Source organism: Prinia subflava, chromosome 8, assembly GCF_021018805.1.
Source record: "Prinia subflava isolate CZ2003 ecotype Zambia chromosome 8, Cam_Psub_1.2, whole genome shotgun sequence".
In the NCBI taxonomy this organism is placed as follows: domain Eukaryota; kingdom Metazoa; phylum Chordata; class Aves; order Passeriformes; family Cisticolidae; genus Prinia; species Prinia subflava.
The window spans coordinates 12,208,599-12,235,456 of NC_086254.1; the positions used below are offsets into that span (position 1 = coordinate 12,208,599).

Genomic DNA, 26,858 nt, shown 5'->3' on the forward strand with positions numbered 1-26,858 from the left:
CACTGGGGGGAGGGAGCTGCCAGGGTTCCATGTCCCTCCCGAGGGCTGGAACAAAGCATGGGATATGGGGGCACAGGGCTGTACCCCATTGGAGAGGTGTCCCCTGTCCACAGGGCTCCAGTGCCCAGGGAGGCGGTGCCCCCCAGCCATGTGAGGGTCCCACCTGCATAGGGACAGCAGACTCCTTACTCAAGGGCCTGCAGGACTGAGGGGCTCTGCATGCCCAGACTTGCTGCAGCCATCCCATGGCAACTGCCCCACACCAAGGAGGGGCTGTGCCAGGCCAGGGGCCCCTTTTTCTTCTTCCTGCCATGCCGAGGGGCACGGGGCACAGGGCAGGGCAGGGAGGGGAACTGTGCCCTTTCCCAGCAGCAGGAAAGCAAACAGGAGCGGGAAGCTCGGAGCAATAAACCTCAGGTGAGAGCTGTGCCAACAAAGTTGGTACCTGCAGAGGTGGGGTGGGGACCCTGGGGACTTGCTGCACCCTTCACTGTGGAGAAGCAAAGCAGAGCCATGGAGACCAATCCCAATAAATTCACAACCTGTTTAATGCCAGTTCAATTGCTTTACATGAAAAAGTTACAGCGTGCTCCATGTTTGTTTTCCATCACAGGACACCTAGGATACAACGATGCCACAGACTCTGTCACCAAGCTCTGGGAGGACCCTGTGCGGAGCCAGTGCCCACAGATCACACACACTGACAAATCACCTCAGCTTTGCCCTTTTCCCTCTTGAGCAGCCAGTGACAGTGACAGTATCACCCTGAGACACTTGGACACACCCACCTCCACATGGATACAACCGGGAGCTCCTGCCCGGCAGCTGGGAGCGGGGCAGAGAACGTGGCTGTACTGGGCTCTGACAGCCAGGTCAGGGTGAGCAGCCTATCCCTGCCATGCTGTCACCCATGTGTGCGCCCACAGAACTGCCCTGGCCTGGGAATCACCAGCCTCCCTGCCAAGTGCAATAAGAGAAGCCACCACGAGCTAACCTGCTCCCAAGGCAGACAGAGAAGTGTAGACACAAGATGTAGTTTGGGAAAGTCCTTGCCAAGACTTGCCAGTGGTGGGGGACAGAGCAACAAGGAGCTGCTCTGCAGCTGGGAGCACTGGGCAGTGGCTGCAGTGCCCACCTGGCACTGCCCACCCCACAGCACTGCCACTCTCCCCAGCAGCTTCTGGGACTCCTTGAGGAAGTTCCCCCATCACAGAGCGAGAGGCAAATCCACTCCTGTGGGGAACCCCCAGGACACTGGGGAAGCAATCATCACCACACTCACCCTGCACTCCAGCTGGGTGCCTGGCTCCCTCCTGCTCCAGAATGGGCTGAGACCTCCTGTGTGCCCCAAACCCAAGCACCTATGCCTTCCCAGAGGAGAAAGCAGTGTGTCCTGAGGGTCGACACTGTGCTATTTAGCAGAAGGCAATCCACAACAGGAAAATCCACAGCACAGCCACCAGCCTCCCCAGCCCCCTGAACAGCCCTTTCCCCATGTGATAACACTAACAGACCATCTCATGCTTCAGCTTTTGACCCTTTGTCAAAACCCATTCCCCAGCTTAATGATCCAACTAAATTTAAAACCTCCTGGGTGCTTTGGGGTGCTCCCAGCCAGCGGTGATGTGGAACAGTGCCCACAAGTTGTGGAACCAACAACACAAGATGGGCCCAGGCCTGGGGGTGACTTCAAAACATGCTTCATCCCATGGCCAGAGCTACACTAAAGCAGTTGCACTCAATCAGTGTTTCAGAAACTCCATGGAAATTCCATTTTGGTGGCAAGTGAGACTGTGAGATGACAAAGTGGCCTGTGGGCCGGGGAGACTTGGCGCTGCCAGGGGGCTCCCAGCACAGCAGCTCCTCACCAGTGACTCCCAGTATGTGTGACACAGGTGCAGCACCACCAGCCTGATCCAGGCACTGCTGTGATGGCACACGTGGTCAAGGCTGTATTGGCCTTCTCACACCTTGGCTCACCCTAAGGATACCGGTGGTACTGGGGACAGACAATCGTATTCTTACCGTCGGGTTTTAGGTAAAGAAGGGAGAGAAGACAAAACAAGAAAGAAAAAAAAAGAAAGAGAAAGCATTACCTATGCAATCTACAGAGAGAGGACAAGTCTATATACACAGCCAGGAAATTCCACATGGGAACAGGAAGCAATGCTGGGAGAGGGCAGGAGGCAGGCAGGGCCTGGGCAGGGCAGGCACAGGCACAGGTCAGATGTAACAGGCTGTGCAGCCTCACAGCTTTTCTTAAATTAAAAGCACCACACACACACACATACACAGAGCATTTGTGTTACACCCCATGGGTTCCAACACCAGCCAGAACTCTCATCCCACACAACCTAAAAACCCCAAACCACACACCAAAACTCAACAGCAGGGCCCTGTCTGGGACTTGGAGATAACAAAAAAGCAACGCTGCAGCCCTGCTTCAGAACCTCTCTTCCAGCCAGAAGAGGCTCTACTCACCTCAAAAATCAGATCTTCAGGATTTGTTTTTGTTCTCAAACACATTCCAACTGCTTTTGGCCTCAGGGAGACTCCAGAGCAAGGCACCCACCTGGTGTCACCGAAGGAAGCTCCGCAGGTGCACAGGTGGTTGGGTGGGTTTCTTTTTTTATAAAGTCCTTGCTTCTCCTCTGGTAATTCCCAGGATCAGCCCAGAATATGAAACAGCAACTGTAGAATTTCCCAAATCTGCTCCCTTAGATGTGAAGCTTTTTCAAGTCTCCTCTGAAGTTTTAGAGCCCCACAGTGTATTTGTTCAGAGGCAGCTGTCAAGCATGCCAAAAAAAATCAAGCTGTCTTATGGAATGATCATATCAAGTACTACAGTACCTGTCTAGGGGGAAAAATAAAGAAAAAAACCCTGGAAAATAGGCAGTTCTCCAGTTTCTTCCTGGAATGGGGATGCCAGGCTACGAACAAAGCCCTTAGATGCCCAGCCTGGAGCTGTGCCCCTCACACCAGCTGTACCAGACCAGTCTGGCTGGCTCTTGCCCCCAGAGATGTCACTCTAGGACACAGAGCAGCATGTCAAACCCCTTCCCACAGCAGCAAGGATATGCTCCTCTCTCATAGGAGGCACACCATGGCAGTGGGGATGGCCTCAGTCCAGTCTCAATGGTCCATGTCACACAAGTCCTCCCCAGTACCATCCTGACGGCTGGAGGAGCTGGGTTAACATTTCTCTTGTACCCATTTCCCTTTATGAAGGATGAATCCAATAACCTTTGGCAGTTCCCTCCCCTCCCCACCCCATCCCAAATACTGCCCAGCCCTGTGGGTCACAAGCACATATTTAATGAGCTGGGTCCTCCTCCAGTCCCACAGCTCTCCCTCCCCTTGGCTGGGCTCCGGGGGTCCATGCACGCCGAGGGAGTGGTCTGATCCTGGAATGTCAGGCTGTAGGTTCCTGGGGCACAGGGACGGAGTTTATCGTATCCTGGTGAAGAGGTTGAGCACAGATACAGACTCCTGACAAAAGAAGACAAAGCAGAGGGTAAATAGCTGTTACTCCACGTTTCTGGGTTGGTTTGTTTTTAATCTGGGATCTCTAGCTCAGGGCATGATCCCAGCTCACAAGTCAAAGTCCAACAGCATAAATATTCCCATGGGTTTCTTCCAAATGGTAGCAAGTGTGCAGCTGGCCAGAGTGCCATTCCCAGAGCGCTGCAGGCAGCTGTACCCCAGGGACGGAAAGAACTGGGGGACCCCGAGGAGCAATGCCAGCTCACCCCAGTCCCCTCCTCCAAATTCTACTGTCAGGCACCCAAGAAAGCTCTCAGAACATTAGGCACAATCTGCTTTTGGTGATGCTAAGTTGTCACTGGCAGAATCCACGATCCCATTTTCATCCGAACTCCCATTTTAAGCAGTGTTGTAAAGAGGCAAGGGATAATCATGGAATCACAGAATGGCTGGAGCTTCAAGGGACCTTCAAGTTAATCTCCTTCCACCCCCTTGGAGCATAGGTTGCTCCAAGGCCTGTCCAACCTGGCCTTGTACACTTCCAGGGATCCAGGAGCAGCCACAGCTGCTCTGGGCACCCTGTGCCAGGGCCTCCCCATTCCCAATATCCCATGTAGCCCTGTCCTCTGGCAGTGGGAAGTCATTTCCCCTTGTCCTGTCCCTCCAGGTCCTGGTCCAAAGTCCCTCTCTAGTTCTCTTGGGAGCCTCTTTAGGCACTGGAAGTGGCTGCAAGGTCTCTCTGGAGCTTTCTCATCTCCAGCTGGACACTCCCAGCTCTCCCAGCCTGCTGTCACCCGAGGGCTCAGCTTGGTGAGGCCCCTGAAATGCTGATCTGCTCTGCTCTGCCCAGCAGCCCTGGACCAGCTTGGAGAGGGATGTTGTGTCACACCTGCCTTGGGCACACAGGGCAACCTTTTACTTAAATCTCAACAAAGTTGAATCCTTCACTGCCCCAGCCCTTGATCTGTAGGAAGGGATCAGAGAAGAGGCAGCAGAGCAGAGCCACCGTGCCCTGAGCTCCTGCAGGCAGCTGCCCCCCTGCCTGGCATTACCTTTGTCGAGCGAGTTTTACTGAAGACGTTCCAGAAGCGCAAGGTTTCGTCTCCAGCTCCTGTGACAATGGCCTCCCCATCAGGGGACATTGCCTAAGGACAAGACAACAACCTTTAGCATCTGTCACATTATTGAGGCTGAAAACAAGTCTCGGTAGGAATGCAGGACAAATTTAACTCTCCTTCCTATACAGCGATGAGAAGCCAGCTACCTCTGCTTCCAGGTGCCTCATTGCATCCAGGTGCAATTTGGGCACTTTGTACCTTAAGGTGCAGGTATGGAATACATGGGGAATGTTGTGGAAAGAATACTTGTGTTAAAAAAATCCAAGCCACATGTAACTGAGGCTGTTCCTCCCAGGATTATCAACATGCCTGAAGGGAGGAAGATGATATGACTGGATTTTCTGTATGCTGTATTGGTTGCTTACATTGGGATCTACCTCCCAAAACATTAGCAGCATTTGTCAGAACTGCTGACACCCCCATGTAACAGTAACAGCAGATATGAGATGGATCGGGATTACCCGCAACAAATATTTAACTCCCTGGGCAACAGTCATCAGTGAGGAGGTGTGAAAGTCGTCTGGGAGCAAGGACAGAGCTTGTGTTTCATAAAACCACAGAATCCTAGAATGGTTTGCATTGGAAAGGACCTTAAAGCTCATCTCCTTCCACTCCCTTCCACTATCCTAGCTTGCTCCAAGGCCTGGCCAACCTGGCCTTGGACAGTTCCAGGGATTCAGGGGCAGCCACAGCTGCTCTGGGCAACTGGTGCCAGGGCCTCACAGGAAGAATTTCTTCCCAATTTCCCATCTACCCCTGCCCTCTGGAGGTCTGAAGCCATTCCCCCTAATCCTGCTATTCCAGATCCTTTTCCAAAGTGCCTCTACAGCTCTCCTGGAGCCTCTTTATGCACTGAAAGGTCTCCCTGGAGTCTTCTCTTCTCCATGCTTAGAAGAGTTTTCTTAGAAGAAAACTCAGATGTTTCCTCAGGAGAGTTTCGCAGGCTTTGCTATCATTAACAAAGCTTCACATTTCCATAGCAGCAAATCAAAGTGTCCCTTGCAGGCACAGAAACACAACAGAGTTTTCCACTGCTCATGGGGAGTGTTGACATTCCCCTCCAGGCAGCTTACGGTGCCACTGGCACTGCTGCTTTGGGTCCCATCTGAGCACACCTACAGTCAGGGGAGCAGCTACAGAGCCATGGCCATCACTCACCAGATACAGGACTCGGTAAGAGTGTCCTGTGAGCTTTGCTACTTGAGTTAATGAGGGGTATTTCCAGACGAGGATCTGGTTCTGGGAGTATCCATGGGTGCTCACCTGAAAGGGGACAGGGGAACATGCATCACAGAATCATGGAACTGTTAAGTCTGGAAAAGACCTCCAAGATCATCAAGTCTAACACTCTACAGACTACAACACTGCCCTGGGCAGCTCATTCCAGTGCCTGCCACCATAAAGAAATTATCCCAATATCCAATCTAAATCTCCCCTGGTGCAACTTGAGGCCATTTCTTCTGGAGCTGTTGCTTGTTACCTGGAAGAAGAGCCTGAATCTCACCTGGCTCCACTCTCCTGTCAGAGGGAGAGAAGGTCCCCCTGAGCCTCCTCCTTTCCAGGCTGGAGCCCTTCAGCTGCTCCTGAACAGACTTGTGCTCCAGCCCCTTCCCCAGCCCTGTTCCCTTCTCCAGACACGCTCCAGCCCCTCACTGTCTTTCTTGTTGTGAGGGACCCAAAATGGACCCCAGCACCTGAGATGCCTCAGCAGTGCCCAGAGCAGGGGGTGGTCACTGCCCTGGTACTGCTGGCAACTCCCTTGCTGGTACAAGCCAGGATGCCCTTGGCCTCCTTGCCCACCTGGACACAGCTGGCTCATGCTCAGCTGTCACTGTGAGCCTAGCCAGAAAGACCCTTGGAGCTGGAGTTTGGGTTGATCAGAGCAGCAGGGCAGAAGATCTCTGCCTTCTTTATTCCTTCCTATTTTATACTTCTAGCAAAGTGACCAGGGATTGGAGAGTGGGCATTCCCACCTCTTACCCACATTGGTCAAGGAGGCTGCCATTCAACCTCCCTTCTCTTGGAGAAGGAATTCATAACGATGGCAATATTTACAAAACACGATCTTCTGTTTACATTAACGTGAGAAGCTGCACACTTTTACTCTAGTATGAACGCTCAGCAAACTAGGAAGATCTCATGGTGACACTCAGCCGTGCTTCCCAACACAGGCAGTAGCTGCACAGGGAAGGACTCACCAGCTCGTTGGCGTGTTTGGACCAGGCCAGGTTGCACACCTGGGACCCAGTGTCAATGCACTGCAGGGGCTGCCCCGTGAGCGTGTTCCAGAAGCGGATGCAGCGGTCGGCTGTGCCCCCACCCGAGGCCAGGAGCCCGTGCTGGTGTGGGGACCAGGCAATGGCTTTGACTGCTGCCAGGTGCTCTGTGTATTGTTGGACGGGACTCAGGCTGGAGTGATTCCAGACAAGGAGCTGGCAGGTAGAGAGAAGAGACGTGTTCAAAATTGTGCCTCAGTCGTGCCTCTGCTACAGCCACGAGCCACAATGGGACCGATGAGGGCAGCTGGGCAACAAGCTGGTTTCTCACAGCGCTGCCCAGACATGCACAGCTCCACTCTGCACTTCACAGAATCATGGAATGGGCTGGTTGTTAATGCTCATTCAGTTCAAATTCCTGCCATAGGCAGGGACACCTTTTACTAAACCAGGTTGCTATTAGCCCCATTCGACCTGGCCTTGAACACTTCCAGGGATGGGGGAGTCACAACCACCCTGGCACTACACTCAACTGAGGAGCTGTCCTACCCCCAGACCACATGCAGGAACAGGCCCTAAGGTAAGGGCCTTATAAATAATCTAAATCTAAAGAAATGGCATCACTGAAGGGGGCCTCAGACCCTTCTGTTGCCTTTCTGGCTCTATTTTTCCAGAACACATCTAGAAATCTGCTCAGCTCATTAGGAGTTATTCTCAGCAGGAAGAACTTGGTCCAACCATGCTGTCACACAGGCACTGGGCACATTCTCTACCTAGCAACCCCCTCCAAAGGGCTTGGAACACTGCTTTTTTGTAACAGATGCTTCTCCCATATGGTGCTCAGTGAGCTGCAAGCCTACGTTACAGGTATGAGAACTCACAGAGCTCTACCTCAGGTTCGTGCTGCACACAAACATTACTGCAACAAACCTGACCACTCACTACCCAAACAAAGCCAGGAAGGGCAGCTTAGCAGTAGCTTTGTTGAACTCAACCTCCTGAGCCAATCCAGAGATTTAATTAGCCAAATACAGAAGTAAAATTAAATTTGCCTTTTTCATTTTATTAGGAAGACTGAGTAGAAGCTTAGCATGATTTATGTTTTGTCATAGTCCAACAACCAAAACAAAAGTCATTTTCAGGGAGGCCAAACATGCTTAAAGAATCACTGAACCATTAAGGTTGTAGAAGACCTTTAATATGAAGTCCAACCTTTGACCTAATCCTACTGTACCCAGTAAACCAAATTGCAAAGTGCCCTATCCACTTGTATTTTGAACACTTCCAGGAATGACAACTCCTGCACTGCCCTGGGCACAGTGTTCCAATACTTAACCACTCTTTCAGCAAAGAAATTTCTCCCTAATCATAGAATCACACAATGGTTTGGGCTGGAGGGGACCTCAAAGCCCATCAAGTTTCATCCCCTGCACTGGGCAGGGACACCTTCCACTAGACAAGGTTGCTGCAAATCCTGCCCTGCCTGGCCTTGAACACCTCCAGTGATATAATAACATCCAACCTGAACCGCCCCAGTGCAACTTGACAACATTTCCCCCTGCCCTAGAAAGAAAGGGAGTCTGACATTTCCTGTGACCCTTTGGAAGGAATGTACCTTGTTATCGTTCCCTCCAGAGGCCAGGAGTTGGTGGTCCGTGGACCATTTGAGCCCACAGACCTCCTGCCTGTGTCCCTGCAGCCGCCGCTCAGACTGCAGGGGTGGGGTGCGGATGTCCCGCTGCAGGATCATCCTGTCCCGGCTCCCGGACGAGAGCTGGTCCGCGTTCCATGCCAAGGCACCTGCAACGGGGCAGAGCTTCAGAGGGTGCTGTAGGAGTCTTGCAATCACAGAAGCATTGAAGCTGCAAAAGACCTCTAAGATCACAAAGTCCAAATGTCAACTCAGCACCACCACCGCGTTCACCACCGAACCATGTCCTCAAGTGCCATATCCATAAGTCTTTTAAATACTTTTCAGGCATGGTGACTCCACTGCTGCCCTAGACAGCCCATTCGAAAGATTTATAACAATTTCTGTGAAGAAATTTTCTCAATATCCAATCTAAACCACCTCTAGCACAGCCTGAGGGCATGTCCACTCATCCTGTCCCTTGCTCTCTGGGAGAAGAGCCCAACCTCCACCTGGCTCCACCCTTTTGTCAGAGAGTTGTAGAGTGCCAGAAGGTCTCCCCTGAGCCTCCTTTTCTCCAGGCTGAGCCCCCCTTCAACTCCCTCAGTTGCTTCTACTGCTTCAGCCCCTTCCCCAGCTCTGTTCCCTTCTCTGGACATGCTCCAGCCCCTCAATGTCTTTCTGGTTGTGAGAGATCTAAAACGGACTCCAGGATTTGAGATGGGATCCCAGCAGCGCTCAGCACAGAGGGATGGTCACTGCCCCAGTCCTGCTGGCCACATTGTCAAGCCCAATCCTTCCAGTCCTGCAGCAGTTGGTAAGCAAAATGCAGCCATCGCAGCTGCCAGGGTTTAAAAAAAAACCCCTAACAAACCTCAAACCACTCCTTACAGACCTCCCTCACATCCACTTTCTGCAGTCCTAGATCAGGGCACAGAAGTTTCCCTGAACAGACTGACTGCAAGTATTACCAACCCCACTTCACACTGCAGTAAAGCACAGGAATGGATCTCAGAAGGTGCATGGATTTCCCAAATCTCACCCCAGAGTTCAGATTCATAACATCTCTGAGAAAAAAAACAACCCTCAAAAAAGGGAACTGGAAATCTCAGTGTGAAGCTGGCAGTAGGGCTGAAATCGGAAGCCAAAAGCAGTGAAGAGATGTTGTAACCAAACCCAAAAATCCTCAAGCAAGGAGGAAACACCTGCTGCGACACCCAACCACCATCACACCCAGATCAGAACACCAGAGTTATGAGATGATAATATTTTGAACATGCTCAAGACACAACAAGGGATAAATATCAATCCTGGTACTCTGAGTTCTGTATTTCCAGCAGATCCCTGGCTAACAAAGTTCAATCAGGAAGGAGAGATCCCTGAGAACACTCTGCTTCTCCACTCCTTACCAACTCTGGCTGTGTGTCCCTCCAGCATGGAGAGCTTCTTTCCTGCAGCTGCATCCCAGATCTGTACAAAGCCCTTGTGAGTACCAACAGCCACCAAGTTTCCCTGGACAAACAGAGAGCCAGGATCAGTACAGCAAAAAAGTACAGCCAGAAAACTGAAAGCTGAGAAAAAGACTTGACATAAATCCCACGAGATGGAAAGCATCCAGAGTTCTTCCATCTTACATGTTTTTCCCTACTGAGAGGCCCAAGCAGCCTGTCTGGAATATATTTATCATAACACTTTATTGTCAAGAGCTGAAGAAGCAAATTGGCTCCTTCTCCCTCCCACTCCTCTTAGCAATGCCTCAAGAAACTCAAGATATAAGAGGCTGCTCTCTTTCCCCTCTCTTTTAGCAGAGAAAAATCAGCCCAGGGAGTTGACTACAGCTATGATGACAGTGACTAAATGACCTCTGTCTCAGCTGTCCTTGCTGACAGTGTCATACTGACCCGCTCTGACCAGCCCACGGATGTCACGGAATCGCCTTCCACTGAGAGGTCACACAGCCGCGTTACCTTCAAAGAGGAGAATGGGGTAAGAAACACATTTTGTCACACAGCACTCCTGGCTGTCTCACAAATCAGTGCTGTGTTTGGGATGGAGCCCTCACACGGCACATTCCATAGATCTGGAAATCTGGAAAAACCCTTCATCAATTGGCAATTCAATCTTCAGACACTCAGGACCATTTACCTGACTTGTACAAGCACTCCACAGGTAAACACAAGTCCCAAGGCCAACGCTGAGGACGTTAAGAGAGGACCAGTCCACCAGGTTCAGGTAGAAATCGTCCTGCAGCTCTGGGGCATCCAGCACTTTGAAAGGAATCTTGGAGATTTTCCGAGTCGGTTTTCGAGGTGATCTTAGCAGCTTCTGACTGTTTACAAAAACAGATAAAAAAACCAACTACAGGAATCTGCACATCACAGCAGATGGGAGGCATCGGTGTAGCCACTCTTTACAGACTCTTGCCAGAGCACTCTGAAATCTCTATAGAAATGCAGAGACAAAAAGGCTGCACGACCTTTTTTCAGCAGCAGGAGTGGAAGGAATTAGGTTCTGCATCTACTAAGGAGCTATGAAGCAGAAAGGTAAACTGATTATTACTGAGAGTTGACCAAGACATTACAAGCACATGAGCAGGTTGGGCCTGAAGAAATTCTTAGAACTTGACTGTTTTATTTATTATCTCTCCAGATTTCCAAACCAAATTCAAATGGCAATTTTAGAGCTTTAGACAAAAGTCCTAGAGAACCTAACCAAACCCACTGTTTCAGCCCTTCCCTTCTTTTAGTTTCCGGAGGGTCAGTGTTACCTTTTGTTGCTAACAGGAGACAGGGAATAGGGTGAGACCTCATTGCCATCATCCGGGCTGGAGCGTTTTGTGCTGAGCGAGTACTGCGTAAAGAAACACACCTCGTGAGGACCTCAGCATGCCCGAGGCCTGGGACATCACTCCCAACATGTGCTGGTGCCAAGCTAATTCCAACACCCAGTTTTTCCTTTCCCAGGTGCTTCAAAACCATACAAAACCCCTCAGCAACACTCAAGTCCAAAAGCCTGATTTGGCCACTCACCACACTGTCCAAAAAGCCTGGCTCCACCCAGCTTTCCTGCCAGTGCAAACACAGGAAGCACATTGCTTGCTGCACACTCAGGTTCCCTTTGCAGGCCACCACATTTGTTATCAACAGCTTATCTCAGCCAAACCCCAACACTAGCTCACTGCACAAGCAGCCTGGCAGAGCCCTGTGCTCTGTTCCTGTGACACACATACAACCTCCACTGGTGTTAATGCAAGTAACCAACTTACAGTGAAGAGAGATTTCTTCTCTGGGGTGGATGGCTGCAGCCTCCTGTCTTCTGTCTGGGGGTCCTGCACCTTCTCAATCCCTGCTCCCAAGAGTTCATTCTTCAGCAAGGCAGAGTAGGCAAGGCCATCTGTAAACCCGAACAGGCACAGAGCAGCATCAGCAGGGAGTGTCAGGATCATGTGTGCCTGACCTGGAGAAGGGAAGGCTCCAGGGAGACCTCAGTACACCTTCCAGGGGCTAAAGGGGTTCCAGGAGAGCGGGATAGAGTCTTGGGACAAGAGCCTGGAGGGACAGGACAAGGGGAAATGGTTTTCATCTGCCACAGGGCAGGGTTAGATGGGATAATGGGATGGAACTGTTGGCTGTGAGGGTGGGGAGGTCCTGGCACAGGGTGCCCAGAGCAGCTGTGGCTGTCCCTGGATCCCTGGAAGTGTCCAAGGCCAGGCTAGACAGGGCTTGGAGCAGCCTGGGCTAGTGAAAGGTGTTCCTGCCCATGGCAGGGGGTGAAAAGAGATGGGCTTTATGGTCCCTTCCAACCCAAACCAGTCTGGGAATCTACAATTTGTATTCTCACAGAGTCTCTTAATAAGTCTGGGGCCTCCATTTAGAATCAAGATTAGTAGCAAGTTTCCCCTTCCTCCACTCCATCAGGAAAGTCCTTCCAAGACACAATAAATCAAGGGATAGAGACAGCCTCTTGCATCCAGACACTCATCAAAAGCAGTGACTTGCTAGTCACTCATGATGTGGCCATTTTCCAAAACACCAGCATGAGTTTTGACATAAGCATGGAAGTGCCAGCATGGCCTTAACTTCCCCAGCAGTTAGCAATAGGAGCTCTGGACATTGCCAAGCAGTGGAAGGGTGGTCTCACCTTTGCCAGTGTCTGATGTAGCATCCTTTGCTTTTCTGTTTTGGCTTGGTGATTTTTCATTTTCCTGAAATGGAGAAACATGCCATCACCATATGGAAACCTCAGGGTACATGGTGAAATAGCACATGCAGGGAGCACAGGGTTTCAGAACAGACACTCAATAGAAGTGAAGCTTCGTCTGGGGCAGTAGAAGCACATGGTGCAGAAGGTAAGCAGAGCAATCGTGCCAGCCAAAACAAAAGGTACCATTTTTTCAGTTCCAAGGCTCAGCTGTAGGAGAAGGGAGCAAAACTTACATTTATTCTGTGGAAGTTGATGCTCCAGTTGGCCCCAGCTCTTGAAGGAATGAATCTATCACCATGCTTACTAGGAGAAGACATTGGAGAATTGGAAGGTGTCAAGGTTCTTCTCATCTCTGCTACCTAAATAAAGGAATAAAAGACACTGAACTTACTCTTTTGGTTGGTTTGTTAGCCCTCAATTTTTGTGTTAATGTGTAGTTGCTGAGATTATGTATTAGGAAGGTATTACTGAGCTCAACAAAAATATCTTCATCCCTTTTTGCAACCTGAACTGAGGTTATATATTCAAAAGCTTTCTTAAAGTCAAGCGATTTGGGCATTCATAGAACAGCTGAGGAGTTCATACCTGTCCACAACCCAACAAAAGACTGTGGTTTGCTTTGAGGAGGTCCCAGGTCTTCCAAAAGCTCAAGGAAAACAGTCACAAGTGAGACAAACAACATAACAGTGAGCCTGAGCCCATCTGTACTCACACAAGGCATTGTGTTCTCATTCTGTATATTGATTTGCCGTAGGAGACGTCTCTCGTAGTCCTGATCCATGGTGGGAAGCTGGCTGGAGAGATCAGCAGGCTCAGGAATTTACGTTTGTGAAGTCCAAGCAGTAACTAGTGTGCTGTAAGACAGGAGGAGAAGAACAACAAAATGTTACACTGCTCCATGCTGAAACAGCCTCTTCAAAGTCTCCTAAGCATGTTCTTTGAACTTGAGACCTTTTTTCCTATCCAGAGCACTAGTACCAAACTTGTGTGACACTGAAGAATGCAGGCAGCCGGTATTTTGTGTCTGACAGGACCTCAGCCGGTTCCCACCACACATGGAGCAGGGACTGCCCCCAGGCCCTGCAGCAGCAGAGTTTGGCAATCCTTCACGACACGGGCATGAAAAATCCAGGCACCTGTAGCCTGTCCTGTCCAGGCACTGGCACCAGTTGCACAGAGAGTTGTGGCTGCCTCATTCATGGAAGTGTTCAAGGCCAGGTTGGTCTGGACTTGGAACAACCTGTGTACTGAAAGTGTCCTTGCTCATGCAGGGGGTGGAAGGAGATGGGCTTTAAGGTCATTTCCAACCCAAACCATTGTGGGATTCTGCAATCCCATCACAGCCTGTCCCACTGCTCAGGTCAGGGGCACAGGAGCAGTGCTGAAGGTGGGATGCTTCTAGCCATGTCAGAAGTACTGCAGACTTTTAACACCACCCACTGAAGAAACATACAAGGGATCTAGTAGTCCCAGTGAACATTCCATGTCTGATGCCTGCATTATCCCAAATAATCCTCCTGGCTGGCACAAAGCTTGCTCATTCATATAGCTACAGAATCTATAAGCAATGTTAACATAATTTAAGCACATATTTTAAGCATATATTTTAGGACAGGGCTGCCTCATAGCTGAGATTTGCCTGGTAAATTAACATGTGCATCAACAAAAAATAAATGAGCTAATACTTGTGTGAGAACACACAGTCACAAGCCTTGCCAGAGGCCCAAGGGCAGAGAGCAGCACTGCCAGGGTCCAACCTTCCCCATCACACACCTTGTGCACCTTGTCCACAGCTGACGTGGGCACAAAAACACCAGTGCCAGAGGAGACATCAGGTTGGCCTTTCAACCCAAGATAAACATGTCCAAAGGCAAAGGCGTAATTACCGCATAAGCAAATCCCCACAACACACAGGCATCTGGAGGCTGTGCAGAACAGAAAGGGATCTTCACTCCTGTTATTGCATAAACACTTATGGCACCTGGCCAAAGTCCCAGCTGCACAAATGGAGCTGCCTCGAGATACAAACCTGTGGTAAAATCCAGGAGGCAACTGCACATAAAGGCTGTGCTGGGAGGAGGCTGCCCAGGGAGCAGCAGCACAGTGCCACACTCAGGGATAGCCCTGCACTGCCTCCCTCCTGGGAGGAGACCTGCCCAGGCTTTTACGGTTAAAAACTCGGGTCAAGTTACAAAGCTACAATGTAAGATGTGATTAAGTTTTACAATATTCTGTGAAATAAGCTTGAAAACAAGGCAAAGCACACGGACTCCACACTGCAGAGCTGATGGCCTTGCACGTCAGAAAGTTAAAGGAAATGCGGTGACATCAAGGTGGTGACCACTGGGGTTCCACAGGGCTCCATCTTAGGGCCAGTTCCCTCAAATTGTCTTTGTAAGTGACTTCGGGGCAGGACTGGAAGGTCCTGAGCGCATTTGCTGAGGCCACTCACTAGGGAGGAACTGCTGACATTCTCAAGGACAGAAAGGCCCCACCGAGAGACTCTGACAAATGTGACGATTGGGAAATCCCCAACCACATGACAAGTGACAAGGGCAGGAGTCAGATCCTGTCCTGGGATGGGGCAGCCCTGGATGCAGGGACAGGCTGGGAATGAGAGGCTGGAGAGCAGCGTCCTGGGAAGGGACCTGGGGGTCCTGGTCAGTGGCAAGTTGGATCTGAGTCACTGCTGAGTCCTGCCACCCCAAAGGGCCACCGTGTCCTGGGGGCACCAGGGCCAGGGAGGGATTGTCCTGCTCTGCTCTGGGGCAGCCTCACCTTCAGTGCTGGGGGAACTCTGGGCACCACAAGATCAGAAGGGTCCAAAGCTGTTGGAGAGTGCCCAAAGGAGGACACGGAGCTGGGGAAGGGTCTGAGGAGAGGCTGAGGGCACTGGGCTCCTTCAGCTGCAGCAGAGGAGACTGAGGGGAGGCTCCTCGGGGGCTGCAGCTCCTCCTGAGGGGAGGCAGAGGGGCAGGGGCTGAGCTCTGCTCTGGGACAGGAGCCCAAGAAGGGCTGGAGCTGTGTCAGGGCTTGGGCTGGAGCTCAGGGAAAGGTTCTTCCCCCTGAGGGTGCTGGGGCACTGCCCAGGCTCCCCAGGGAATGGTCCCAGCCCCAAGGCTGCCAGAGCTTCAGGAGCGTTTGGACAACGCTCTCAGGGATGCTCAGGGTGGGATTGTTGGGGTGTCTGTGCAGGGACAGGGGTTGGACTTGATGATCCTTTTGTGTCCCCTCCAGCTCAGGAGATCCAGTGTTTCTTTGAGCCATGCCATTTTTCAGTACAAAAACTTGGATTTCTTACAAATACTGAAATGCTTTTCTTCCTTAACATTAGGCATGCCAACACTTTTACAGCAGCATCCCTGAAATAGACAGTGCCAAGCTGGTTCTGATCACACCTGCTTACCTCTACCACCTCCTCCCCCAAGCTTTTCTCTTTTTTACTTTAACACATTACTCCCATATGTTCTTTCAGCAGCAAAACTGGAGAAAGCTCCCAAATTTAACAGAGATCAGCTTCCACCAAATGAAGAAAGAGTCAGAGACTAAATAATAGCAGTGAAAAGTTAGAAAAGTCTGTGTTGCTATTAATAAAGGAGATTTTAAAAAATAAAAATTACTGCATGCCATATCAAACACGCTCCCTCATTTTCAAGTTTACTTACCATTGCCCTTACCGACCCACAAGCTACTAAATGTGTGTCTCAAACGAAACAGTTCAACAAAATGTCCCCTCCCCCCTTTTCTTTTTTTGGGTTGTTGTTGTTTTAACATCATGAGTAAGAGAGCTCAGCCTGCAGAACCCACACGAGGAGCGTGATCAGCCAGGGAACACCATACATTTGAAGTGTCCTCTCAAAATGGCTCAGCACAATATTCGTGAGAGCTGCAGATCCAGTTACACAGCAAAGAGACATTTTAAATTCTGCACCTGAAACACATTTGACTATCAAGCTTTTCAGTTCCCATCTGCCCACATTTCACCAACAACTTTCACTCAGAAACACAGCACAGATTGTTCATCAGAGAGGTCACAGAGGCAGAACACAGCAGTGAATGTTCAACACCTGAACAGTGACATGTTTTCACCCTAAAACCTGTGCCACTAACACAGGCCCAGGGCGCAAGCAGCAACTCTGGTTTGTGGTATGCTCTTGTTGTCTCTAAATTTGTCCATGGGAAGTGAGTCCATTTCCCCCAAAGCAAGTAAAAAAGGCTCTGCCAGAAGGATTTGGGGATGCTGGTGACAGCAGGTGGACATGAACTGGTGTGTGCCCAGGTGGGCAAGAAGCCCAATGCTTCTTGTGGCCCACAGTGTGGGCCCCAGCAGGGCCGGGGCAGTGACCATCCCCATGTGCTGGGCACTGCTAAGGCCCCACCTCGAATCCTGGCCATAGTTCTGAGCCTCTCACAAGAGGGCTGGAGCATGTCTGGAGAAGAGAACGGAGCTGGAGCATCAGGAACAGCTGACGAGAAGATCAGCCTGGAGAAAAAAGAGGCTCAGGGGAGACATTCTCACTCTCCATTGACTCCCTGACAGGAGAGTGCAGCCCAGTGGGGGTAGGGCTCTGCTCCCACGGAACAAGGGACAGGACAAGAGGAAACAGCTTCAAGCTGTGCTAGGGGAGGTTTAGGTGGGACATCAGGAGGAATTTCTTCATGGAAAGCATGATCCAACCCTGGCACAGGCTGCCCAGGGCAGTGGTGGAATCCCCATCGCTGCAGGGATGCACTTAGGGACATAGCTTAGTGGTGGCCTTGGGCAGAGCTGGGGGAATGGTTTGACTTGATGTTAGAGGGCTTTTCCAGACTGAATGATTCTGTGATTCTATGATATGTACGCATCAAGTTCCCTTTAAGTTGAAGAAATAAAAGATCTTGAGGAGCTACATGTGTTACATATTCTTCAGACACTATTTTGTCACTAGTTATGCAGTTTATGCTTGAAGAAGAAAGGTGAGATTTGGTGGAAGGGTTTGGATTCTTTGAGAAGAATTTGTATTCTGACTTTATGTTCTTCATGCACCTTCTGTCCTTTGAATTGGCTGGATTCTCTCACAGCTCACTACCTTCAGAACAATACTTACAGGCAGAGTTATGGTGCTGAACAAGTGCCTTTTGTTCTTTTTATTGACCCAACCTTCCTGTATTCAAACACAAAAGTGTTTTTTCTTGGTATGGATGTGTTTTTAATAAGCCAGCATGCAGAATGCCAGGCCTGGCAGGGAAAGCAAGGGCAGTAATTTTGCAAAATGATTTCTGTGGTTTGAGGCAGGCTGTACTTGTTCGGATTCCCCGGCACACACTGAAGGAGGGGTAAGAGATGTAGGTTGGCTCTGTCAATTCAGACATGTTCTGCTCAAGCAGTTCAAGAGCTGGATGATTCCTGACCCTTTATTATTCCAGAAATTGTTCATGTACGTTCTCTTCTGGAGGCTATTTGGGTGGGTAAGTGTTTAACACTAGAGGTGCTGATGAAAGTGAGAGACTTGGAATACCAAAGACAGGATATAAATGTAAATGTAAAGCTGAATATATTTCCTAATTTACACAGGGCCAAAGGGGAGTAAAGGATGCCTTGATAACTTAAATACTATTAATGTTATGTTGATGTTTTATTTTAAAGCATCTCAAGTCTGAGCTTTTCTTACTAGTCCTCCAAATTTATAGTCTGCAAGAACCTACCCACACCCAAAGATGCTGCCTGCTCCTTGGGGCTGTATTAAATGGCACAGGCTTTAAGGTAAAAATATATCACTATTCAGGTGTTGAATATTTCCAAGTTCTTTGGAATAGCCCCATCATTTGCTAAGGGGAAAAGTATACAAGTACTTAGTCCTCCAAGTCATGACCAGCAGGGTTTGAAATCAAACCTAGATGTCCTGGTTCCCCAAATCCAAAGTTTTCATCTTCTTTTGATTTCATTAAACCCGACCACAACACTTGCAAATCAATAAGGCAAAGCCCTCAGCTGTCAGAAGAAGTGGCAGTTCCTCTATCCCTAGCAGCTGCAGTGTCCCGCCCCTCCTCATGCCAGCTCCAGGTACTGACCACATCACACACAAACCTAACAGCCCCAAAGGGCTGATGTTTCTGGCTGGTTTAGTAAGCATCACCTCCTCCTCGACCTGGAGTATTGCAAGAGTATTACCAGTTATTGATTCTTTTACAGGCTTTTGAAAGAGCTGTAAAGGAAAAGAGGAAAAAAACCCACCAACAAAAAGAGCTAAGTCATAGCTTTTAGCTGTGTCATAGTCAAGACTATCAGGAATGCATTCAGAATGCACAGGGCTGCACTGGGAATGAGCAAGACACTCTGTGCTTGGCCAAGCTAAAGCAGAACTTGTCCACATTGAACCAAACAGGGAGCATTACACCAACCAAGCAAACCTTTTCAGGAACTGGCCTCCTTTCAAACCAGCAACAGCACAAAAAGTTGGAGTTGTGTGCTGTACCAGTATTTACCTTTTTAAAGCTATAAGGATATAATTTGTTACCCAGCAATTTACTAGGGTATAGTGTGAGAAGTATCTACAAAATCAGCCATTTACCCCTATGCAATGGAAGCAGTTAAAGCTTTATTTCAAAACAAACTACAACCTTTGCTGCCTTGCCCTCATTAGAGAAGCATGTTCACAGCTTTGTAGGAGAGATCACACTAATGACAACAAAGAAATTACTACAGTGTTATGGTGTCAGATGGGATTTTCACCATTAGTACTCACACTCCTGAAAATTATTCCTCCAAAATCCAAGATGTTGGACCATAGCAAGAGCCATCACACCACAGCAGTGTACTTCAGAGTGTAAGATGTAGGCAACTACTCTTCACTGAAGGTCCTGCAAAGTTCCATGTTTTTCTGCCTTTCCAAAGGATCTTGCCAAGCACCTCCTGCCTTGGGCACTCAGAAACACCTTTATACACTCACTGCCATCAGCCTTACAATGCCCCTGTTCCAGAAGTGCCAGCTTTTAGTGGCCAGCAATACACATAAATTTAACTTTGAAGTTCATTTGAAGGCAGAGTGGTTCAAGGGCAGAGCCAAAACACTGATTGCATCTCCTGCCTGCACTCAGCAGCCCAGTCTGGAACAGGAGTACAGAAGCGGAGATGTAAGTGAAATGCACAGTGATCCATGCCTCCTCTCACTTCCCATGGCAGAATACATCTCTCCTTCCTCACAGGCATAGGCCTTACCTGCAATCCAGATTAGAAATGACAAACATTTAACCTTCTGTACCTCCACCTGCACTCACAGACAAGCTTCAAGATGTCCCACAGTCCTCCATGACAGCTTCAGAAGCTCAGGTAAAGCTTCACATCCACCACCCCGAAGTAATGCACAATCCTACCACGATGACGGATAAACTCTGACCAGCAAACCACAAAAATTTAGGGCACTCTGATGACCAAGGCTGTGAGAGCCAAGGACATAATGCTCATGGCACAGAGCTCTGTTTGTGGCCTGGACTATCACGAGCCAGCAGAAATTCAGGATTGTAACACCTTCAGGAAACAGCAAAATCTGTGTCTTCTGAAGGGCCTTTACCAAAGATAAACACTGCCACCACTAATCACAGAATCCCAGAATGGTTTGGGCTCAAAGGCACCTTAAAGCTCATCTTGTTTCACCCCCTGCTGTGGACAGGGACACCTTCCACTACCCCAGGTTGCTTCAAGCCTTGGCCAACCTGACCTTGGACACTTCCAGGGATCCAGGGGCAGCCCCAGCTGCTCTGGGTACCCTGTGCCAGGGCCTCCCCACCCTCACAGGGAAGGATTTCTTCCTAATGTCTAATAAATCTTTTCAGTACACTATTACAAGTCCCAAAGGTTTTCACCAGGATTTTTGTATATATAACAGCTGCTCTTAAATGCAAGTGCTCCTTTTAGTGGACACTCCAGAAAGCCCACATTGCTCCTGCTGCCTCTCACACAGATGATGCTCAGATATCCCTATTGCTTTCAGCACAGATGTTTTCCTAAATCCCTTTTTTCTCCATAACTAAAGGAAAGAAAGGGAAGATGACAGTCAAGCCTGTACTCCAAAGACCAGGCTATTTTCAACTGTTCAAGTGAAACTCAAATACAAGCAATGGGCAACTACAGAGACCAGAAACAGTAGCCACCCCACGGATGCAGCCACACAGCAGCCAGGCCCCTTGCTGAGGGGTTCCAAATTTGCCTCAGCCAGTTTTTAATAAGTCAGGAGAATTGTAGGATTGTTATTTTACCTTCATAGATGATGTTTTCATTCAATACACATCCCACTGCAGCATACCATTGTCTCTTGGCAGTGCAGAGCTTATCCAAGCAGACATGACAACCATGCACTCAGCAGGGGATTTCTTAGAAAATCATCACTATTAAGCCCCTTTTCTATTGCTTGCAGGTGGTGATTATTTCACCTTTTCACCATGATGCTCCATAAATAAGAGGGACACACTTGTTCCCAGGGAATACAAAATATAGCATGAAGTCCTCAGCAGTGCGGAAAGCCTTGCACTGGGAACCAAAGCACAACACACGGGGTCACTTTGATGGTACCTCCTGCCCATGGGCCAAAAGCCCCCTAATTAATAGAAAGTCTCCTTAGAGAGGTTTATCTGTTACAAAAGCAAAACAAACAAGAGGCAGCAGCATGAACACTCCAGTTTCAGAGATGCAGTAATTGGCCAACATACCTGGTGAAGCAGCACCTGCACCCCTGGGCCATGCTGGCTGTCACCTGTCTCAGGGACACTCCAAGGGCTGCGGTGAAGAGCAGGTTCAGCTCCAGCAGGTCTTGCCTGAGAAACCAAATACTGAGCAAGTTCTGCTGCTCCCATTTGTCAGTGGAAGAGGTTCCCACTGGTCCCATGTGCTCAGGCAGAACAGCACAGAACCCCATCCCTTCTGCAGGTACTGGAGATTAATTCCTGCATTGAGGAAGGGGCTGGGTATGATTTCTTCAAGATGTTTCTTAGCAAGGAGGGGACTTGCACTAACATTACAATGTTCTGCTTTGAGATTTCGTCTCAGTCCAGGATATAACCAGTGCCAAACACACATGCCTCTCACAAGGCAGGGCCAAATCAAACCCCACAGTTCTCTTCACACTGCCTAGCCCCCAGAACTCCCCTTGGATACAGGAGCTGAGCTCTGGGTAGTCACTGGCCTCCACAGAGGGCCACTTACAGGCACAGTACCTCTGTTTCCACCATCACCTGGTGGCAGTTTTCCCTACACAAACACATTTTGTACAAGTCACTGGACAGACAGGAGAAACAAAGGTTCTGCTTTCAACCAGCATATGACGGCACCTTTTTTGGTAATCACCTAGAAGATATTTACTTAATTATTCTGTGAAGAATCAAAGAATCATTAAGGCTGAAAAACCCCTCTAAGATCAGAGTCCAACTGTTCCTGTAGCACTGTCAAGGCCCTCACTAACCATGCCCCAGGTGCCAGATCCACAGTCTGTTAAATCCCTGCAGGGATGGGGACTCCACCACTGCCCTGCATATCCCAGTGTCACATGGAATCACAGGATGAGCCAGGTTGGAAGGACCACAGTGGTCATCTGGTCCCACCTCCCTGCTTAAGCAGGGTCATCCCAGAAAACATGGCACAGGATTGTGTCCAGGCGCTTCTGGAGTATCTCCAGTGAGGGAGACTGCACACCTTCACTGGGCAGCCTGTTCCAACGCTCAGTCACTGCACAGTGAAGTTCTTCCTCATGTTCAGGTGGAATTTTCTGAGTATCAGTTCCTGCCTCTTCCTCTTGTCCCACTGCTGGGCCCCATGGAGCAAAGCCTGTTCTCTGCTCTGAGCCCTCCCTACAGACACTGAGACACAATGAGCAGGCTGAGCTCCCCTCTCAGCTATGCCTCCTCTCAAGGCCAAACAGACACAGCTCACTGAGCCTTTCCTGAAGAGAGAGATGCTCCAGTCTTTTCAGCATCTCTGCAGCACCAACTGGACCCACTGCAGGAGCTCCATGTTCCTCCAGAACTGGACACAGCACTCCAGATTTGCCTCACCAGGGCCAAGCAGAGGAGCAGGATCACCTCGCTCAGCCTGCTGGCAATGCTCTTCCTAATGCACACCAGGATCTCACAGGCCCCTTGCCCCCCTGGACACATTGCTGGTCAGGAACAGTCTGTTGTTCACCAGGCCACCCAGGGCCCTCTGCAGCTGCTCTCCAGCAGGCCAGCCCCCAGCCTGCACTGGGGTTATCCCTCCCCAGGTGGACAATCCTACACTTGCCCTTGTCCAAGTTCTGACAGTTCTTTCCTGCCCACCTCTCCAGACTGTTGAGGCCCTTCTGCAGGGCTCCACAGCCCCGGGGGGGATCAGCCACTGCTCCTGCTCTGTGCCAGCAGCTGAGGAGGCACCAACCCCTTCATCCAACCACTAACGGATGAGTTAAACAACACAGCACAGGACTGAACCTGGGGGCTAATACAAAGGAAGTGGGGATGAACAGAGTGAAGTACTTGGATCTTAGGGACACAGAGTTCTTAGAAGTTTTTTTTAAGTTTTTACATGTTGGTCACTCTAGACTCAAAGAGGACTGACTTAGGAGCAGAAAAAGGACAAGAAAAGGCTACAGTCTGCATTTTATAACAACTTGCAGAACCTTCAGAACTTTTTGTTTGTTTCTGTTTAGTAGTTTCTATTCTCTGAGCATATTTTTCATATGGCTACTGACTTTAATAATATTCAGTTTCGCTTCAAAAAAATCCACAGAAGACAGTTGTCCAATTACCTTGTACTTCCAAGTGTATAAAGACAGCTAAAAGCACAAGCTTTATAGATACATGCTCTGGTAAGCCTTCCAGTAAAGGGAGAAGTCAGTGTCCTATAAGCAAAGATTAAAAATTCACCAGCAGTCCTGTCCTCAGAGCTTTACTGAAAAGTCAGGCACCCAAAACTCTGCTTCATCATAACACTTAAGGTACTGAAAATGCAACAGTGCCCCCGGACAAACTACAAAAGTAAACCATAGAATTTATGAAACATGACAGCCTCAGCCAAGAGCCCAGAAAACTCTCCTTCTGTATTAATTATAATGATCAAAAAACCAAAATCAGACTAACACAAGATCACAGAATCCCACAATGGTTTGGACTTGAAGGCACCTTAAAGCTCATCTCATTCCACCCCCTGCCACGGGCAGGGGACACCTTCCACTATCCCAGGTTGCTCCAAGCCCCATCCAGCCTGGCCTTGGATACTGCCAGGGATCCAGGGGCAGCCACAGCTGCTCTGGGCAACCTCTGACATGGCCTCACCATCCTCACAGTAACAACTCCTTCCCAGTATCCCATCTAACCCTGCCTTCTGTAAGTGAGAAGCCATTCCCACTTCTCCTGTCCCTCCAGGCTCTTGTACATAGTCTCTCCATCTTTTTTGTTGGCTCCTTCAGGTTCTAGAAGGCTGCAGTGAGGTTTTGTTGCTCACAGCAGAACTGCTCTTTGAAGAACCTTCAGCACAAAATACTGGGGTGTTTTCATCAAATTCATGCAGGAAGAATCGGCAGCACACAACAAAATGGGCAAAAAGCCTTCAAGAGAGCTACAAATCAAGCAAAAAATAACCTTCCGTCCCACGAATCCAACAACACCTTCCCGAGGTGACTCCAATGTGACCTGACCAACCTCCTTGCCCCAGCAGAACCTTCTCACCATCTGGAGGACCTTCAGCTCAGGCTGATCCTGCATACAAATCCCACGTGCAAAATGTTAACAACAGGTTAAAGACACCCTGATGAAACACAGCGATAACGAGGTCCCTCAGAACCCAGAGCCACCGGGTGGGCAGGGGCACATCCACCGGTGCTGTATGTAAACAACAGACTGCAGGCCGAAGTTTCTGCTGCTGCTTGGCAGATCCCTGTAGGAATAAGATCCACACCACTAAAATCTCTGGGTGTCTGTTACCGTTTGTGTTATCAACTTGATCAAGAACCAAGAGTTGATCCAGGCTCCGCTCTTTGCGTCTTTCCCCAGCGGGCCAGGGCACACGGACTGAGCGAAGGGGTTACATCGCGAGATTCCACCTGCTTTGCACAGCCCCGGGCCCGGGTGCAGGTGCGGGATACCCGTTACTAAACACACCGGAGCGTTGGGGCTCACCGGCCGCGCCGTGACGGAGCACAGCCCGCCTGGGCCCGCAGAAACCGGCACAGACTGGGCCCATCCTGCCAGGCCTGACAAGGCACCGCAACGGGCGGGGAGGGAGAGGCGGGGCTGCTCGGTGACCGGCTGCCGAGGGAGAGAGGGAGGGAGAAAGGGACCAAAGGAGGCAAGGCACCCCCAGCCCCGCCCGGCCCGGCCCAGCCCAGCCCGGCCCGGCCCGGCCCACAGGCCCGTGCCCCCCAGGCAAAGTGCAGGGCCCAAGCCTGCCGCAGGCCCGCCGCCTCGCCATGCCGTGTCGTGCCATGCCATACTCCGCACCGTGCCCCGGGCGCTGCCCTGGCCGTACCTGCTCTGGTGCCGGTGCCACCAGCCGGCCCGGCCCGGCCCAGCTCCGCCTCCTCCGTCAGCACCCGCCGGCCCCGCCGCTCCACAACATGGCGGCCGCCCCCGCCCCCGCGCGGGGCACGATGGGAGCGCGCCCCGCCCGCCGCTTCGAACACATACAGGAAGCGGCGGCGCGCGGCGCCATGGTAACGGCCCGGTGACGCCACAGCCGGGACATGACGTCATGGCGGGGGCTCCGGTGTCTGTGTATCCGTCCCGGGAGGCCACCGGGCCGGGGACTGCTGGGTGTCTGAGAAAGCCCTTGGGTCCTTAAGGAGGGCACTGGGTCCTCAAAAGGGTCCTTGGGGGGGAAATTATTTGGCCCTTCAGGGTTTCTTTTGTCGGTGGGGGGTGAGGGTGGGTTCTTGGGTCCTTAAGGGAATTATCTTGGTCCTTGAGGGGTTCTTAGGAGGGCGTCTTGATCCTCGGGAGGGACTCATCATGTCCCTGAGGGGGCTCCCTGAGTCCTTAAGGGGGTCCTTGGGTCTTTGGGGGGCTCCTTAGTGGGAGTTTCTTGGTCCCTGAGGGGGTTCTTTGGTCTCTGGGGAAGGTTCTTGGGTTCTTAAGGGTCCTTGGGAAGCCTCTTGGATTCTGGGAGTTGGTCCTGGCCCCTCCAGGAAGGTGTGGGATTCCTGTGCCTCCCCTGAGATTGTGACTCAGCGTGGGACCCCTCACGACCCTGCAGACTATCTGTCTCTCCCCCATTCCTGGTCTCTGATCCCCATTACTCTCCCTAGGGAGTTGTAGGGTGGATGGGGGACCCCATCCCCAGCCCGTTGTGTGTCCACCCCACCCTTGGGAGGGCACTGGGCCAGGGGCTGCTGCTCCCACAGAGCTCATCCCTACATGGCCCAGGAGGAGCCAGGGGCAGGTGCTGCAGGACTCGAAGCCCTGTGCCCTTCTCAGTGCTGGTGTGTGCTGGAATCCCCCAGTTCCTGCCCATGCCCACAGAGAGGCTGGTGCCAGGGGGCAGGGGTGCTCATGTGGGGCAGAGGGGTGGATGCCTGTCCACAGACTGTCCATCTGCAATGCTCTGGTGACCCCAGACAGCCATCTGACTGTTACCCTGCCAAGCACAACCACCCATTCTGGTCCTAGTGCAGCAATGAAGCAAGCTGCATGCAATTACTGCATGCAATTCTGTGATATTAATCTTGGACTCCCTGGTTATCAGTCATGCAGCTCAGGTTCACATAATAATCAACTCTCTCTTTAAGGCTCCCTTGTATGTTATTTTCAAAAAGAAACAGCTGGTAACTGCATTCCTAAAAAGGAACCGAATCATTCATAGACTCCTGGAATATCCTGAGCAAGGAGGGACACACAGGGACCATCCAATCCAGCCCTTGTTCTTGCACAGACACCCTAACTTGATCAAGAACCAAGAGCTGATCCAGGCTCTGCTCAAGGATCCCTGAGCATCCCTGAGAGCGTTGTCCAAACGCTCCTGAAGCTCTGGCAGCCTTGGGGCTGGGACCATTCCCTGGGGAGCCTGGGCAGTGCCCCAGCACCCTCAGGGGGAAGAACCTTTCCCTGAGCTCCAGCCCAAGGCCTGACACAGCTCCAGCCCTTCCTGGGCTCCTGTCTCAGAGCAGAGCTCAGCCCCTGCCCCTCTGCCTCCCCTCAGGAGGAGCTGCAGCCCCCGAGGAGCCTCCCCTCAGTCTCCTCTGCTGCAGCTGAAGGAGCCCAGTGCCCTCAGCC

At 50.7% G+C, this 26,858-nt stretch overlaps 1 protein-coding gene across 1 annotated transcript; it reads right to left on the reverse strand.

Annotated features, from left to right (window-relative positions):
* Nucleotides 1-524: 524 nt before the first annotated feature.
* FZR1 (fizzy and cell division cycle 20 related 1) lies at nucleotides 525-25,265 on the reverse strand. Its single transcript, XM_063403099.1, has 14 exons — nucleotides 25,120-25,265; nucleotides 13,363-13,504; nucleotides 12,884-13,009; nucleotides 12,588-12,651; nucleotides 11,713-11,840; nucleotides 11,215-11,297; nucleotides 10,593-10,776; nucleotides 10,349-10,414; nucleotides 9,857-9,959; nucleotides 8,433-8,617; nucleotides 6,800-7,033; nucleotides 5,760-5,864; nucleotides 4,536-4,628; nucleotides 525-3,489 (listed from the first exon to the last, which is right to left on the reverse strand). Exons 2-14 carry the CDS (start codon nucleotides 13,429-13,431, stop codon nucleotides 3,448-3,450), a joined length of 1,482 nt encoding a protein of 493 aa, XP_063259169.1. The 5' UTR covers nucleotides 13,432-13,504; nucleotides 25,120-25,265; the 3' UTR covers nucleotides 525-3,447.
* Nucleotides 25,266-26,858: the final 1,593 nt, after the last annotated feature.